The 19,057-nt window shown below is 44.4% G+C and overlaps 1 protein-coding gene across 8 annotated transcripts in view; it reads right to left on the reverse strand.

Moving 5' to 3' along the window:
* Positions 1-19,057, reverse strand: part of Kif16b (kinesin family member 16B) — a 270,389-nt gene that overhangs the window by 81,570 nt on the left and 169,762 nt on the right. For 5 of the 8 annotated variants that reach the window (XM_051144756.1, XM_051144755.1, XM_051144754.1 and 2 more), the window contains 3 exons: positions 16,471-17,817; positions 8,097-8,193; positions 6,865-6,915 (listed from right to left, as the gene is read on the reverse strand). In XM_051144756.1, coding sequence (XP_051000713.1) covers positions 6,865-6,915; positions 8,097-8,193; positions 16,471-17,817 — 1,495 coding nt within the window. Of the gene's footprint in view, positions 1-2,711; positions 5,628-6,864; positions 6,916-8,096; positions 8,194-11,725; positions 11,879-16,470; positions 17,818-19,057 lie in introns of those variants that run through there. The other 3 variants (XM_051144757.1, XM_051144749.1, XM_051144750.1) reach the window with 3 other exon arrangements.

Here is a 19,057-nt window from a genome sequence, read left to right on the forward strand (position 1 = left end):
GAAGGGATGAAAACTGTTGGATGAAAATTCAGAGAAGGTAGAGAGAACCTCACACTTGAAGGCTGTGATATCACGCAGGCTGCAGAATGTCCTTGCTTTGTCCATGGCAGATAGTGCTTTGACCAGCACACTGAAGATGGAGGCAATACCACTAGAGGGCAGCATGGCTGTCAGTCACCCTCATGACGGTGACTGCTCCTACAGTACAGATCTCAAAACCAGGCATGTATGGCACATGAGCCTAGCTCAGATGGATCTGTAGGCTTCAGCGGGGCCACTTCCACCAGCTTGCAAATCAGTAGAAACAAATAAAAGCTTTTTGAATTTCCTCTACCATGGAAACTGCAAGAGCTGTTTGATACTTGGCAACAGCGGGTGAACAGAGAGGGTTTTTAACCGAGTTCTGAAGGTGAAGGTGCCTAAGCTGCGTCTGTAGACGGTGTGACCACACTAACACATGACCTCACCAGAAACCAGGCAATCCAACAAAACAGCCTGGCCACCAATGAACCATTAATAAAAGAGGGTCACATTTATTTATCATATATGGCATCTGAAAAGGAAAGAATGTGAGAGACGTTTACTGTACTACTGCTGAAAGACTTAAGCATGCCCTTCCAAAGGGAAAGATGGATGTTTTCTAAGAACTCAGACTTTAAAAACAAACTGTTTCAAGATGTTTTTCAACAAAATCTAAATAAATTCACTCTGCCAAGTACAAACCTCAAACAGGCAGTTGTGAGCAAGATGAGTTTTAATCACATTCAGATGAATTACCCTTTCAAGTCCTCAAAGAGGTACTGTCTAGAATATGTCAGTGAGTTCCACAATTCAGGTGTTTACGCCTCTATTCCAATACTCGAAATGCCAGAGCACCACGCATGTATAAACCTTACTCAGAAACTCCCTACAACTGAGTGGTTGCCTTGGCTGCATTCTCGCACCAGCTCCAATATAGGAGGAGATGTCAGAGGCTGGGAACTCCTGAAAGAGGAAGCCAGGGTAGACAATGGAGCAAGTCGACTCTACAGGCTTCTAGAGTAATTACAACAATCTTGATTCCTATTGTACAGAGCACAGCAATCAAACTCTCCCTCCCACAAACCATATTTTATTGCAAGGTACAAAGTATGCATAGGTGAGAGATGTGACAAGTATGATTTCAGGTAAGACTTGTGGAAAGCGAGTCCATTATATGGTGAGATCTGAACAGAACAGTGTTACCATTTCAGGCTATTTGAACCATACAGCATACTCAAAACACGACAAAAAATAACATGATTTTACATAATGTTTATATTTGTTGCATGTTCCACATAGGGGAAAAAAACCAAGCCTGTTCTTACTGGTTTTGTGTGTCAATCTGACAAGCTAGAGTAATCATAGTGCAGGGAGCCTCAGCTGAGGAGATGCCCCTGTGAGAGCCAGCTGTACGGCTTTTCCTCAGTTACTGATCAATGGGGGAGGGCCCAGCCCACGGTGAGTGGTGCCATCCCTAGGTTCTCCATGAAAGCAGGCTGGGAAGCCATGTGAAGAAAGCCATTGAGCAGCACTCCTCCACAGCTTCTGCATCAGCTCCCACCTCCTCCATGCTCCCGGCCCCGCGCGAGGCCCTGTCCTGACTTCCTCCATTTATGGACTATCATCTATCTGGAAGTACGAGCTGAATAAACTTTTTTCTCCCTAATTTGCTTTTTTGTCATGGTTCTTGGTGGAGGAATAGATACCTCAAATAAGAAGACCCCTAAAGGCTATTATGTGTAACGTGGTAGAACTATGGAAGTCTGGCTGTTTGAGGTAGACAGCCGTTGTTAAACTGACAGATCACTGTTGTATTGATGCTGATTCTTGGCCATCACATCCCTCTGCCAGCGTCTTCAATTTTATTCTCAGTTCTTCATGACTAGTCATCTGTTTGTTCAATCAAATATATATATATATATATATATATATATATATATATATACACGAAAGAATGATGGGGCTATTTAAGAAAAAAGTAATGCAAATTATATTAGCTGAAAAATGAAAATTAGGAGAAATAACATTGAGAAGCCATTAGAAGACTATAATGGTACATTTCAGGATTTTTTCCCCCAAGATAGATGGTGACCTATAGCTAAAGTCAGGACAAATCAGTGGTAGTAATTTTCACAATGTTCTCTATATATTTAAAAGCTTCTTGGTATAAGGCAATGAGGTGTGTGTCTCTCAGGAGAGGGGTGTTTTGAAAGTAACAAAAGCACACTCCATCTCCAAATAAGAAAAGTCGATTTTGCTGAAAACAGTAAGCCTGGCATTGGTCCACAGAAAACAAAGTTGCTAGGTCACAACACATTCTCCAATTCTGTGTTTTGCTGTTCATTTTCCCAGAATCTCAACAGAGGAAAACAGATGAAAATGTAGAGACACTTGAATAGCTTGTCCTCCCTCCTGGCAATTCCAATGAGAAGCAGATGGTAAGTTTCTGGGTAGGTTAGGTTTTTTACTTCATCCCTATCACCAGCCAGTGACAGAAATAAAAGGCTCACATTTATATTGTACATCAGACAAAAATGTGACCAGAACAAAAAGGCCCGTCCAGGCCAAAGCTACAATGAGTGGTTTAATGAAATCAAGGGCTCACTCACATTGCACACAGTGTGCTGAGTCTGTGCCCAGTTCAGAGAGGAAAGTGAGTAAACAGAGAAAAGAGGCATTGTGCCTCCACTTCTGAGACTTTGGAATTTAGTGGACGTGCATCCAAGAGAAAGGAGAGCAATGGCAGAGTAACTGGATGGCATACATTAACTTAAAATGTGTTTTCTGACTGCTCATAGGATTGGCACATGGAAGTAAATGAAGAGTGAAGCAAGGGTGGACGGTTGCCAACTCACCTCAGGCTTAGAGGACCTGAGTCATGGCTAGTCAGGGGGCAGAAAGGATGGAAGACAGAGCAGTGTGCTGAATGTCACCCAAGGCAACCATATATTTGACAGGACAGCAGAGATACGCCATAAAAATGTCACAACAAGACAAAGAGCCCTTCCAGGATAAAAATACAAAAGTTCAGTGAAAGAAGAAGACTGTGGTAAAAGGCACTTGTGGGAGATGGGTTGGGGAAGTTATAGGAAGCAGCGATGTGCTCTGCTGCACAGCTGTGCTACTCTTGGCTGGCATGGAGTGTCGATGAAGGTCACTGCCAGATTGGGCACCTTTCCAGTCAGCACAAATTAGTCCACCGGATGCCAGCAGGCACCACCAGATTCCAAGCCACCACACCATAAACAGACACTAAGCCAAGCAGTCAGAATGCTTTCATCACTTTACTGATAATTGGGTAGATCCAAATTTACAATTGGAGTTTCAAGACAATGAAGCAGGTGGCAATACAGATATTTTTCCAGTTCTCTGCTATCAGCTATTTTCACTTTGCTTTATTCAAAATATTTACACTTTCAGTTTTAGCGTCCTGCTTCATTCCCATTTGATTAACTACAGTGAGATATTCATATTTTCTTGACTATTTTCATTTCATTAAAGGCCTAAAAGAATGTGCCCTGCATCTTCAAGTCTCTTCCCTAGAGTCTTGTCAAGTAGGAGATTAGCCAACGAGCCTCATCCTGGGAATTGAAAGTGAGTTTCCAGACATCAAGTGCTCGATTCTGCCCATCCTGAGGACACAGTGGGGTGAGCATCTGGGCGCTTGAGGCAACCTGACACTGCTCAGATAGACCACTTCCTGTGTTCAAGGGAAGCCCATGCTTCCTTAAGAAGACCAGCTCTACTGTTGATACATTGTCCTTCTCTGGAACAATGACACATCTGAATTCACTGAGAGCTTGGCACGTGAGCACATCAAATCGCCCACGGGGAGGAAGTGTGTTTAGAGAACCAGTGTAGGGGTAAAACACGTGATCCTCCCTCAAGAGTGCCATATGCGTGTTGAGAAGGACGAAGGACTGGCAGGGAGCACCAGCGGCTTCACTCTCCAGTCTGACTGTGGTGTAGAGCAGTAACTGAACTTCAGCCAGAGAAGGGACACTAGCCTCCATATTGCCATGAAGAAAGTAAACCACATCCACCAAGGTTGTCTGGAAACTGGATGACAAGTGAATACCATTTGCCAAAGCTAAAACAGGGATTTCTGCTTTCAAATCAAGAGAGAGCTGAACCAGATCCTCCTGGAGCAAAGGGTGACTTGTGTAGGTGGCAGCTTCAGGCCCAGCCATGAGCATACCCAGGAGGTCCTGGCAGAGCTGTTGAGAGAGGCTTTTGTTGTAAGTGAGCACAGTAAGCAGGTGGTCCTGGGTGGAGCCCAGTAATCGAATGCTCTGCCCACCAAAGCCGACCTGAATCTCCTGCAGTGCGGAGAGAGGGAGAACATGGAAGATGCTCATGGCGCCTGGGCACTTATCCAGCAAGACCAGAGCATACAGGGCTGAAGGCAGCAGGAACAAGCATGCAGCCTGCGGGTCAGGTTGGGCACAGTTAGCAACTGCAAGCCAATAAATGCCTTTGACTGCCTTCACTATGTCCACAGGCTCCGGCAGGGAACACATCACATGCTCAAGGAGGTTCGCAAGAGGGTATTCTTGAAGCCTCAACATTTGCTCTGGGAATGATACAAGGGTCTGCTTAAATGCAGTGATCTTCCGGGGATCTTCATAATCAAGACAGAAAACTGAATTTGGCCAGGAATTTGGTGAGCCTGTGGATGTGAAGGCCAACTCTGTGTACGGTGCTGTGCTCTTGGATGGCCTTGGGCTCCCTCTGTCTTCACTGTTAAAGCTACCAATCTGAGTCTCAGGAAGAAGAGGAGGACCTGACAAGGCCATGAGTGACCTCAAGGGCAGGTGCTCCAATAATGGCAGAGCTCTAATGAAGGTTGTCGCATGGGAGGCCAGCCTGCCTGGGTCACACACATTCCCAGCTTGCTTGGCTTGGTTCATTACTTTTGTCCCAGCCTGGATCAGGTGGTCACTGGTGTCTTTATACAGGTCTGAGAATTTGTGGTAAAAATATCCCAGTCGCTTCTTTGCTTCTGACCTGATACCGACTAGCGGAGCTAGAAAGCTAGTGTTTTCAGCATCTGACTCTTTCTCATTTTGTTGCTCACCACACAATGTGGAAGCTGATGTGCTCTGAGGAGAGCTGCCAGTGGGATGCTCCTTTTGAGAAATGCTTTCAGAGAGAACAAAGCACAGCACCCTGCTTTGCATCGCTTGCTGGTTTCCTCTGTTTACTGGCACTTGCTGGGACATGTGTTGCAGCAATGTCCAGCTGGACTCGATTCCCCAGCTTTGTTTCTCTTCCTGAGTTATCAGCCCACTGCCATTTTCTGATTGGCCCTGAGAGGTCTGGCCACCTCTAGTGTTCCTTCTGTTAAGGAAAGTGATTGCAGGCGGTGGTTCAAGGTGGCCAGAGCTGTCACCAATATTCTTCAGCACCTCAGGCCCTGAGGACCCAATCATTTTCTCTTGGGGGGCCATGGAGGGAGCTGTGGGCAGTGAGGTACTCTGTGACGTGGGATGGCTCCAGTGGCTGCTCAGACACACCTCAGTCTCTTCTCGAAGGACACTGGAAGAATCAGTGGCATCTTTGGGCAGAGGTGGAATAACACACCGTGCAGAGCAAGGCTGCCTTTTCTGTTTAGAATGTCAAAAGAGGTTTAAATGGGGGTGTGCTATGAGTCTCTGGGATTCTTTTGCACATGGTGAGTGTCATAGCCATTGGTTTCATTGGCGTAGATTGAGAGGTGAGATAGAAAGCCTAATTAATTTGTGTTGATTGATATATGATTTAAGAACAGATGATTGATTCACATATAGTACATCAATTTTCATGTGAAAAAGTCCAACAAATCACTGGGTGTTTTGATAGAGAGACGCTGTGTGGGGTCAATGCACACTATTCATTTCTTGGTCTATGACTGCGTTTTCTCTGAAGCACATCCCCAAACTTCTGACTCAATGTTTAGGAAAGATGTCACAGTGAGCTGCACAACCATATGTGCAAGCACGCTCACCCAGGCCACACTGCTCTGTTTTATGGTTCATGTCATATGAGTCTTTAAACATGTTCTCCCTAATTAGAATACCATTGCCTTCATGAAGGAAGGCATGCTGCATGCCTAGGCTTTGTCAGGTGCCATGGAAACAAAGAAATGTAAGGCAGTTTCTTCCTCTGCCGGAGGTACCCGTGAGGAAAAGCATGTCCAGAGGAGGCTGATGTCATTACTGGCTGACTGATTGACAGAAGAAGTGGATGTGGTCCAAGTGAGTCAGAAAACTACAAACACCCACCCTTTTGCTCCCTGTTCAGTGATGGGCAGTAGACAGTGGCGGCAAGATTTCTATCACCTGCTGGTAACAAAAAGTACTCAGGCTGTATGAGAATGACATTCTCCTTGGTAGAAGAAAACACCAGTGAAATCTCACCAACTGTGCGCTCTAATAGCATCTGTGCACTAGAGAGACAAGGCAAGCTGATTGGTCAAGGGTTTACACTTTGTACCACTGCCAACTCAGAGATAAAATGAATAGGTTTTAAAAACATTGAAAAGTTTTCAGTTTCATTTCCAATCAACCCTTATCTGATCCTGATTATGTAATCCTGCCTTTTCAGTGAAGACTACGGGAAAGGATGGCTGCTGCTGCTGAGAAGCTGGGCATACCTACAGGCCATTCCAATAGAGTCAAAGCAGGGTTAGGCTTGCAGGCTTCCCTTAATTTTACATCTACATAATAGTTTGCCTTCTCTATTAGCCATTAATCTCACTGGGACTTCAAAATTCTAATTATGCAACTAAACATTAAGAAAATTTAATCACACAAGCATGCCATAATTTCAGCAGCCCTATCAATCTGAGGAATCATTACCTACCTCATACTTCAGCTTCCGTTGAGTGGTGCCATTGTGAAGTTCCTCGTTACTCTGAAAAGAAAAGAAAGCCTTCTGTATTAAATTATAGCATGTCCATAGACAGGAGAAAAAACTGATTCCATTACAAGTATTTATGGGAACAAAATTGTAAAGAAACATACTTGTCATTCAAAAATGACAACCTGTCCACAGAATTTATACTCCCAAAGTAAACATGTCGCTTACTGATTTATCTGCAGGACAGAAAACTGAACCAGTAATGTCTAATGTTAAGTTTAAGCAGCAAAGTCACAATCAAGAGTTCCTCACGGCACTATCTAGCCTGCAAGTTATGGAATTCAGTAAGACAGTGCTTCAAATGAAACAAAGTCTACCCATACAGGTTCTCTATGGTTCTGCCATACCGCTTCTGAGAGTACAGTAGTCGGAGTCTTCATGGACCAGAGAAACCCATGTGGCCATGTTTACGCAGCACGAATCAGAGCGGTCTCCATCAGTTTGTGAATGGATAAAGAAAATGTGATACAGGAAACATATATATGTACAATGGAGTTTCATTCAGCCATAAAGAGAAGCAAAACTGTGTCAATTACAGGGAAATGGCTGGAATGCATCATCATGTTACACAAAACAATCCAGACTCAAAAGGAGAGGTATCAAGTCTTTTCTCTCAACTGAGCAATTTAGAAAAAGAAACATCAACTGCTATCAAGGCATGAAAACACAAAGGAATGCAAAGTTAAGGATGGAGATGGAGATAAAGGGGAGAGAGATGAAAGACGGTGATGGTATAATACAATCAAATTATCTTGGACAAAACGGACAAAAATATTGCAAAAACCCATTGCTTGCAAAATTCATTCATGCTAATACAAAAGAAATGAACTGTCATTTGATAAATATCAACTTACAAAAATATACGTCATCCCAAGTAGAAAAGTATAAATCTACTTGGAATGATTTACAAAGTAAATTATGTATTATGGAAATTGGTTTTATTTGGGGAGAAAACAGAATCAAGGCAAATAAAGAACAATAAGAACCCTAGCATGTGTACTTAACGATTGTTTCCTCAGAATTAAAAATTATAAAATAAGCCACTCTTTGACTAATTCTATCTGAAAATTACTCATCTCCAGTCAATCAACATTTAGTGGTCTTTCTGGAACATTCCACACCTGGGCTTTCACTGACGGCAGTAATGGCTGTATAACTTGGCTCCTTTAGCTCACCTTCATCACATCAGCAGATGCATGGCTGGTGTCACCAATTGCCCGGTGCAAATCATGAAGGCGTCTTTGGACTTCTTCCTCAATGTAAGCACTGATTCTGAAAACCATGGAAATGGGACAACTTTAAATACATCTAACTGCTACAAATGGTCACTCTACATGTCTTCAGGATGCCCCATACAATAGGGGGCATTTCATTCCTAAAGCAAAGTATTTACATCTACAATGGAACTAGACATCAAAGAGCAAAGCCCTATCAGGACTTGAGAATTCTGATATTCATCTTATTTATTCTATATAAATAAAATACGGGATTCCAAGCTGTTTTCTCCTTCTAAGAAATCTGGTGTTACATGTGTCTCTGGGATTTCCCCTAGTGACGTGGAACTGGGTAAATAAAGAGGAGGACACTGAGAGTGAGTGGAGAGCAAGCAGGTCCAGCCAAACCCTCCCTGGATCTAAGCAGCAGCAAAACATTGCAGGGTAAAGGCACATCAAACCCATGGAAGTCAGAAGCTCTGTGCTCACAGATTCCACTGTAAGCAGAGCACTTGGTTGCCTCATTTGGAAAATGATAGTTTTTTCTTACATATAAGGCCGTTTATGATGATTACTAAAATATAAAAAAATTGAAATTTAATTTTCACAACTGAAGAGGTGGAAGGCATACTCTATGAATATTGACTGTTCATCTAGAGCAGTGTCTTGCATTCTCCTGGCCTACCGTGTCACTCTGACTAGGTTATCTGCCTGTGGACACTGAGACCACATCTGAAAGGTTTCTTCTACGTGGATTGTTTGGCATGAGACCAAAACAGAAAGGAAGTCAGAAACTATTGACTTGTAAAGCAGGTGTCAATTAATATATGGTCCCTCATAGGAGGGACCTGAATCTATATAAAATCTAACCAGCCTTAATCATCAAAGTTGGATTGAGTGCAGACTCTGGTTAGACGGAGCCATTCCAGCAGAGGAAACTGAGTCAAGGGGACTAGTAGGACACAGAAGATCTGTTAAGGAACATGAGAAAATTGGTTCTTTAGGCAAAGTGGAGAAAAATAACTACAGATGAAGGAGGGAGGGAGGTAAAATATCAATAAGCCTATCTGAAAAAGTCCTGCATACTAGTAACTATTTACCTAAAATAGATCTATAATACAGATAACTCTGTGTATAAATATGCATATAGCTTTAATGAGTGTTTCTCATCGGGGCTAATGGTGCTCCTTACAAGAACTAAGACCACCTAACAACCCCCCAACGACAGCTATGAGAAGTCCTCATTTGAGTTGTTGGCCAGGGCTTTCCAAGAGGCTCCAAAAGCATTCAACCTATTGCTGTTGTCCTTGGTTGCCACCCAGAAATGGGATGTAAGTTGCTGTTGAAGACACTATGTGCTTCTGAAACAGATCCCCGAGACCCCTAAGCTGGAACCGACAAGAATGGCCCCTCCTGAGGACTAGCTTTTATGGTACTACAAGGCAACATTCAAACTTCTGAAGGAGAGAGGCAACCAACATACCCAGCTATGATGCCTATGAGCTGCAATGGTGAACCAGCGTCATACTATAACCTTAAAGGTACAGTGGTGGCACACATACCTTAGAGGTAACCAACAGTTCTCTATTTAGACATAAGACTCATTTGAGAAGAGAAATCATGCCTAGTAATGAATATCTAGTTAGCTACTCAGAGCTAGTGAAGTCATGATTATTAGAGGAAACTTTATAACCACTAATTTACTAAAGTAACATAATCCCTAGCTATATTCTAAATATTTGTACTTACACCCACAGGTAAATGTAGTTTTCACTTCATCAAGGAAACTTCTCTTTGCAACAGATGGAGACCATTACAGAAAACCAAAGTCAAAGTTCAGAGTTGTGGATGCAGTTCCAATAGAAACATCCACAAAACAAGGCCCTGCACACACTTTGAAACGGGTGGGGGTAAAAGGGTTGTAAGAGCCAGGAGCTCAAGGAATTTGGTGTGAGACTGCTTCTTCGTAACATCAGAACCTGCACCCATAAAATCTCACCAACATGACTGCCCAAATATGAGCCCAACAAGGACGACACTACTGGGTATGCCAACATGGATGGCAGAAAGCCCATGAGGCCCCAGCCCTATACAGGGAACTACAGGCAACTAAGGAAAGCTGCGAGGAGAGATGGTCTTCCCCAGAAGAGAGCACACCAATTTGTTGTCCAGTTGCAACTTGCCATGCCTGAAAACATACATACAAGTAACACTATGCAGACAGAACAGGTCATACTTAGAAGTATATGCACATACATATATGTATGCAACAACTGTTAGTGAAAACAAGGCTGTGAATTTAAAGGAGAACAGAGAGGTGTGTATGGGTGGGTTTGAAGGAGGAAGTAAGAGAGACATGTTGTAAATATAATCTACCTTCCAGCAGCTCAGACTGCCCAAAGCAACGGTGACTCAACCATAAAGTAGTGTCCTTAATTCCACAGATGGGTCCATCTGTCTCCCTTCCTTCCTTCCTCCCTCCCTCCCTCCCTTCCTCATATTCATTCATTCATCCATTCATTCATTCATTCATTCATTCATGTATATGTGTGTATTGTATATACACGTCCGTGTGTGGCTGGGCACACATGTAGTAGAGGACAACCTTAGGTGCTGTCACTCTTCAGGTATTCTCCTTTTTTTGAGAAAGAGTCATTCACTTGACTGGAACTTGCCGAATTGTTTAAGACAGTTGGCGAGGAATCCTCCTGTGTGTTTCTCCTAGGCGCTGGCATCACAAACATGCTATTGTGCCTGACTTTGTTTTTAATTTTTATTTTTAACATTGGCCCCAGGATCTTGGATCCTGAAGCTGGCAAGACAACAATTTTCTTGACTAAGCTATCTCCCCAGGACTAGGCGGGCTATTTTAAATTACGTTGATTTCATATTTATGCTTTTATAAATTAAATAAGTAAATAGATATTTGTAAAATCTTAGCAATATTTTGTACTGCTGACCAACAGAGAAACAGTGTTCTAAAATTCTGGGTAAATCTTTTATTATTTCGATAGAAAAACCCAAATAAAAGGCAATATTTATTGTCTAGTGTTGAGACTAAAATGATGTACAGCTGACCATGAGCCAAGGCCCTTTACAGATGACCTCCTCAATCTTATGGGCATTTTTAAACTGGCCCCATGGAAAACACAGACCTATACGAAGAGGCTGCGGAGGCTCATGCCATTTGGAACACAGCTAATAACAGAACCCTGAGCTTCTCTATGCAGGGTTAGATATTTCCTCCATGGTACAATTCAACTAACTCTCCGACCTGGTTCTTCCAACCCGGCCTTGCAGCGCTCTGTTCCGGATGAGCTGGCTTCCCTGCACGTTCTAATTCTCCCATCTCACACAAACTATGGGAAGCAGGATTCTTTGGATTTGAATGACCAGTTCTTAGGCCCTTGATTTTCTTCACACTATCACTCACCCAGCCACAGGCTAGACAGCAGCTGACAGAGGACACCTCAGGCACAGCACTACTGTGGAACATGATAAAACCCTCCACAGGGATGCCAGCCAGTACGGGTACAAGAAGTCATCAGTAGAATCCAAGCAAAGCATTGCATGGGTTGAAAGTTGAGTACCTGGCATCCATCAGTGGCGCCAGGTACGAGTTCTCAGCACTGGGTGGCAGGCTGGAAAGGGCAGCCTTCCCCTCTGAGGTCCCACGATGAGGTCTCTGAACACCGTCCACCTCACAGATCTTCTGCTTCAGCTGATGGATTTCATGTTCTAATCTACAAGATGTGAGCCACAGAACTCCATTAACTGATTGTATTGCACAAGTACATTCTGTGCAAGGGACTGTTTTAAAAACTAGGGGGAACCAGAGATAGTTCCAGTGCAAGGACTTTTCCCTTCTAGAAGAAAAGACATCACACACAAAAGACAAGGACTAATGTAAAAATGGGCCATGAGAAAGGTATAGGACAAGAGTTTCAGGCATCTAAGGCTTGGACCACTTGGCTACTAAGGACACAAGGACTTCTGTTGTTGTAAACAAGTCCTTAGAGGCAGCTACCCAGGATTATGACTCCCTTAAACCATGAGGAAATAAGAGTTGGTTGTTGACTACATATCAAAATTCTGTTCACTACTTCCGTTTGACAAGATCTATATAAAATAGTTCTTCCCAGAGTCTTCGGAATGTGGGCATTTAGAGATGACAGTGGAAGATGATCCAAGAACATAAACCAATCACAAGAAAGAGATTGTGCCACAAAGCCCGGGAAGACACTTTGACAAACATAGAGGGAGTAAGAAAGGGAGCCAAGGAAGACAGATCTAGAAAATAAAGTTGAGTTACATGAGAAATTGATATAAGTTACACATTGTGAAAACAACAATAACAACAACATTTATTGTAGATGATATGATCACTGTTATAGTTTACAAGCTCTGAATTATATGGAAAGCTGACCTGGGTGAACCTGAACCTTGAACAACCAGGCTGGAAGGGTCAGACGTGCTGCAGACTTAATCACAGCATCATAAGACTCAGCAGCCCAAGACCACAGCCCGCCCACTCTGGGGATACAGACAGGCACTGGATCTAGATTTCTACTTCTCCAGGGATCAAATGAGCTCAACTAATCTCTGTCATTTTCTTAATCTCCAAAATTCAGAGATCTCTGTGTCAAATGCTGACACATGTTGATGTTGTCAAGCCGCTGGTACCACTATGAACAACTTGACTGCTTCATCCTGAACATGAAGGCCATGTTCTTAATTCTCAGAGAGAGAGAGAGAGAGAGAGAGATATGATTCTGGGGTCGGTAGGGGAAGCACTCCAGGCTCTCACAGAAGGATGAGGTCCGTTCAACTCGGGTCTTATTTATCTACTGGTGAGCAAACAGTTCCTGGGCATCCATTTGCAAAACATCCAGTGTTTTCAGGAGAGGAGAGAATCAGCACCAAGCAGGGGTAAAAGGAGCTGGGCATGGTGGCCCATGTCTGTACGTGTGGGAGGGAGGTGAAGGCAGAACAGGGATTCATGGTCATTCTTTGTTATATGGGAAGTCTACATGAGGCCCTGTCTCAAAAAACACCACCACTAGCAGCAACAAATAAGAATGGTGTAAGGTACTATAGAAACGCCAAAGAATCAAAGATAGGCAGTAACAAGGTCTTGGCGATGGCAAGCTGATGCAAGCAGAAGGCAGAAATGCCTTCTGGGGTTTCTCACAAGTGTCCTTGCAGGATAAGACATTAGAAAATCTGTGCAGAGGTGACTTAGCATGCAGGTTTGACTGGGACCCTTAAAGACCCAGTGAGATTTATATAGGTGGCGAGGGTCAAATAGTACAGTACATGAAGCACGCTATGCCAAGAACTGGACTGCCTGTATTTCAGCCACCTGGCTAGCCCACAGACAGCTGGGCAAGAAAAAGACCTGTATCAAGTCCCCAGTCCGCCACTTTGTATCTGTCCCCATGAGCAACAGAACCACCACAGGTTCAAATCTTCTACCTTCTACCTAGGTGTGATGTCATTTCTTTATAGGAATATTAAGGGATAATGCCCACATGACATTGTCAATGGATTTTGAGTTACATGGGATTATTCCTCACGCAGGGTCATGACTATAATCATCATCATTAGTTTTGAGGACTCTAATAATAGAACTGATCAAGTGTGAGATGAGAGCTTTCTACTGGAGCTGCCTGATGCATGTCACTGGGTCAGTTCAAATGAGCATCAGTGGAAAGGCAGGCAGTGGCGTGGCTGAAGCTGTTCACAGGACACTGAGAAACTAATGGGACAGTGTGTTCAGTGCAGTGTTGTTCCATATGGTGCCATGTGGGTTCAATATTTCACACGTGGGTAGTTTCATGAGGGGCCAAGTCAAGCTGCACAGCCAATCCTGGCTTAACCACGAGAAGCCAGAAAGAAAATAGCATGCAGCAGACATGCCTGCAGGAAGCTGCTGGAGCATGGCAGGCAGAGCAGAGTGCCCGGAACGCAGCAGCCTGAATGAGGTATTAGTGAAGTCTATTTCATCAGAACTCATGAAGCTAGCTGCCTCTTTTGTGAGGTTTCTGGAAGACTGCTGACACCAAGGAATCACTTCTACAGAAATTTCAAAACCATGTCTGCTATTACAGAGTATTAACACTAAATGGTTGGTTGACAAAAGCCAGGGACATCGAGCTAAAAGCTCAGGCTGCCTCTTACTGCACACTGCAGGGTACAAATTGAGAGCATGCCCTTCACTACTTTAAATTTCCTGGGGCTAGAGCTTTGTCCAGCAGTTTCATTTACATAACATACCTGCAATCATTTTCTTAAACCTCCGACCTACTTCTCTGAAATAATAACATTACGGTTTTGATTGTTATTTTGTTTCTGTTTTGCCCGAAGGGATTACCAGAGGGTGACTGTAAATGGAATCCATAGGATAAACATCACTTAAAAGGATGCTGTCTTGACCTTCTTAGGAAGATGATGGGCGAAGGATACAGTTAGCACTTCTGAGAAGGTCTTGCCTTGTCTGTGCAACTGTACCAATGCTTCTGCCAAATGCTAAGTTGGAGTCTTAAGGCCAATAGACAGACTGCTGCTGGTAATGGCTGAGATAGGGCAGAGCCCCACGCCTTCGCCCATGGGCTTCAGGAAAGAACTGTGGACAGAGGGGGGCGCTGTGGGTGCGTGCCTTTAACCCTAGCACTCCAGAATAAGAGGCTCGCAAATAGTCATGGATTGGAGGCCCTGAGTAGCAAGTTCATACAGACATATACAACGAGAGACAATCCTCATAAAGAAAAAAAACAAACCAAACCAAAAGCCTGCGACAGAAGTTCCCTGACAAAGCCACACCTATGTTGGAGAGTCTGCAGACTGAGATGAGATAGACTAGTTAGCAACAGCAACTGTGGAGAGTTGGAACCTGGAAAACTGAGAGCTACCCTGAGCTTTATTTCCATTAACAGTCATTTATCCGTTATGTATATATGTGATGCTTACAATAAATCCCACGGAATGTGTCCTTAAACTGGACAAGCCTAGCTCCACCAGTTCAACAGCTGGCCATGTCACCAGATAGCATCTAAAGCCTACAGTTAGCATTTTCCCCAGCCTGATGGAATCCACTGATGTGTTCACAAATGCACTTGGTAAATGCGTGATTTATGACTTTGATTTGTTCTAGGGAAGTTCATGTGACCACTTCTAGAGTGGGACATGTCCCTTGGGACATGTAGAGTCCGTGTTCCCAGTCTGCAGCCACTGAGAATGGCTCAGTGTAAGTTATCTCTTCAGCCCTCTGGAACAGTTGCTTTGCTTTGTGTTGATAACTCAACTGAGCATTGAGTATGGAGCTAGAAGAAAATAGACTAAATGGTCAAAGTCATCTAAGTAGTAAGAGACAAATCAACCAGGCAGGGTATGGCCCCACTTTGCCAACTGGGTTATGTTCACACACAAAATGGCCTTTGACCTCTCTGGGACTCTTAGCAAGACTACAGGGTGCCAGAAAAGATGTTCTTAGGTTAATATTTACTTATTTTCACAACCTACCTCTGGTAATCATAGCAACAGAACGGAAAGATAATTATTTTTTCTTTACCATGTCAGGAGGGCTTGTTTTCTTAGTTTTCTTTGTAACAACACCTTAGACAGTGCCTACATATCACAAATATGCTTGAATGAATGCCCACTGAGTGCAGAATCGTTATGAGGACATGCTTGCTGGCTTGGCTTGTTGTCTTTTAGTACACAGTCCTGAGGCCACCTCTAAAATGCTTACCATAAGGGTGGGACATCTACCTGATTTCAGTTCTCAGTTTGTAGGAATCATCTCAGAATCCACAGCCCTTGAACCCTCTGTGGCCAGCACAGCTCATGGAGAAGGCAGGAAACACTGGTGAATGAGGGCACGGTCGGGAGAGAGGAAGACATGGTGAGGGGAGAGGTAAGGTGAGGGATGAGAAGGGCCCAGGCGTGGCAGTGGGGAGGTGGGTAAGAGGGAGGTAAAGGGTGGGAATCTAGGTTGAAGCTCTCCCTATATCTTATACTTGTCAAACTATTAAGACTCACTCTCCAGGTCATTTTAGTAAAAGTCTAGGACTTTGCTTTTGTTTATCTGTTCTTAGCTTCAGGCCAATGATTCTAAAACATGGATCTTAAGGAAACCCAAGAGAATGCTTATTGTGGGAAAACAAAAGAGTGCTTTTATTAGGTTGAGGTATTTTGCTTTGTTTCTTCAAAGTTTTTACCTATGTATTAGCATAAAGCTTACAAGAATCACTTCTCCAAAGAGACAGGAAGAAACCACAAAAGGCAGAAAATAAGCAATCTCTTGGTTGCCTCACACCCTCTGCCTTAGTCTCACCTTGCAGGGTCCTCCTCCAGTGTCTCTGGATTGGCCTCCAGACTGGCCAGCAGCCCTGGGCACCCGCTGAGCCCTGAGCACTCCTCAAGTTTCTGCCGCTGCTCCTCGATGTCCAGGTCCAGGGCGGCGCGCCTCTGCAGGGCAGAGTGCCTCTGCTCCAGCTTGGCCACGGCCTGCTCCATTGCCTCTCTCTGCTGCTTCTCCCGGGACTCCAGAATCTCCTTTTCCTTTTTTCTCACCTTCTCTTCCTGTCTGGCCACATTAGCTGTGAACTCCAAGCTAGCCCGGAGCTGCTGCAGCTGGCTAGCACTAGCCTGGTACTGGAAGATCTGCTCTTCTTTTTCTGCCATTTCTTTCTCTACTTGGTAGAGAGTGTTGTCTAAGCCCAGAGTGCCCCTGTCAAGGATGTCAAGAGCGCTCTGCTTCTCCTGCAGCAGAGCTGGCAAATGACTCTGCAGAAGCTGCCGGAGCTGGTGCTCTTTGCTCTGCACCCTGGACTCCGCAGCCTTTACTCTGTCTAGATCTGGAGGCCCACAGAGAAAGCTGCCTTCATCTGTTGCCAACAAGCCAGGTTCCTCGCAGGTCTCACGGTACATGTGCTCCAGGGCTCCTTTCTCTTCCTGGACTTCTGTGCTTAGGAGGTCTCTCTGCTGGACTAGGTCCTTTTCCAGGTCTGCCAGCTTCACAAGCTGCCGTCTCTTGAACTCTAAGAAGCACAGCTGAGCCCGGTCCAGTTCGTCCCCGCAGGTAAGGCCCCTCTCTGCTCCAGACCTTTTGGCCTGCAGCAGGGCTTCTCGGATGCCTTCTAGTTCCCTCTTTTCCTCCTGGGCCCGCTGGACCTCCCCAGGACACAGCAGCGGCACAGTGTCCTGCCGCTCCCGCAGCTGCTCCTCCAGGTGTGCCACCCGAAGCACCTGCTCCTTCTCTTGCTCCTCCAGCCGCCTTTTCTCCAGCTGCAGCTTGGCACTCTGGGCATCTTGCTCTCGGTGCAGCCGGTCCAGTTCCTGAAATATCTGAACCTTCTCGGCCTGCTCATGGCTGTTGAGCTCTTGGAGCCTGCGAAGCTCCTCCCGGATGCGGGAGAAGCTCTCTTCCTCCTGCCTCCTCTGCTGCTCAAGTCCCTGTTGCTCCCGGAGCCGCGCTTCCTCAAACCTTTCCTTCTCAGCCAGCAGGTCCTTGAGCTTGTTTTCAATGTGGAAGCTCCGGCGTTTGAGGCTTTCCTCCTGCTTGAGGATCTGCCGCTGCACCAGCTCTGTCTCCTTCCGCCTGGTCTCCACCTCCTGCTGCATTCGCTCCAGCTCTGCTTTGTCCGACTTCTGCTTTTCCTCCATCTCCTCGATGAGTTTCCTGCAATGCCAATGCTGACTGGTCATTATTTGGTGGCACGCTAGGCTTTAGTTCAACTTTTCTCTAACTGGACTTTTCCCCTAACTGGACTGTTTGAAAACATATAGGCAACATAAAGACAAACCTTTCATTAAAACAAATGAAGAGGAAGTGCTTCTCTTTCACATTTTCAGGAGCATGCTATTTCATTTTTATTTTATTATTTTATTTTATTATTATTTTATTTATTTATTTAGGTTTTCCTTTTCTTTTTCTTTCTTTCTTTTTTTGTTTGTTTGTTTCTCTGTGTAGCCTTGGCTGTTCTAGACTCACTTTGTAGACCAGGCTGGCCTTGAACTTACAGAGATCCGCTTGCCTCTGCCTCCCAAGTGCTGGCATTAAAGGCGTGTACCTCCACAGCTGGCTCATTTTTATTTTATTTTGTTTCCTGTCTGGTATATGGTCTACCTACTCTCCAGAAGTAGCTTCTGGTATCATTTCTTTGTGAAGCCTAGAATTATAATGTGTTATGTGTGGTATAATTAAAAGCTCCCCCTGAGCTCAAAGAGAAAAACACTGTGTCCAATTTAAATTTAAATATGGCTAGCTTTATTCAGCCCAATGACTAAAATCCAACAGTTAGTTACAAGATTACATTAAGTAAAAATTTTTTGCTGTCTTCAATTCACTAGAGTTGAATAACAGAATCAAAATAAATGGACTGTAGATTGTTTCAGTTCAAAAGAGAATCCTATATGGTCTTTAACATTTAATCACTGGTTTAGGGCAAATTATAATCATCAAAATGGCCTAAAACACTGGAAACAATGGGAGTCTCTAGTGCACTTGAACATCAGGGTTTGGTGCTCTGCTTACCACCGAGGAGCAGCTGATTCTTACCTGGCACCAGAAGAGCACCTTGGGGAGTTGAATGGCACCCAAGCAAGAGCCCAAATGACAGGACTCACAGGTCGACCTCCACCTCCTGACCCCCGACTCATGATCTGCAGGACACTATACACTATGCTAGCTCCTAAGAGCTGTTCAACCCCGGATTCTAGGAAAATCGTAACTACGCTTCAGATCCCCTCCAGCCCCAGCTTCTCCTTCATTACCTACCCTTGATCTACTTCCTGACTCACTAACAGAGCAGCGGAAAAGAGAAAATAGGATAGAATTAAACAAGGAATGTTTTAGAACATATCTCAGTTAAGCGGCCGTGCATGCATGCGTGTGTGTGTGTGTGTGTGTGTTTGTGTGT

The sequence above is a fragment of the Acomys russatus genome, chromosome 4 (assembly GCF_903995435.1).
Source record: "Acomys russatus chromosome 4, mAcoRus1.1, whole genome shotgun sequence".
In the NCBI taxonomy this organism is placed as follows: Eukaryota; Metazoa; Chordata; class Mammalia; order Rodentia; family Muridae; genus Acomys; species Acomys russatus.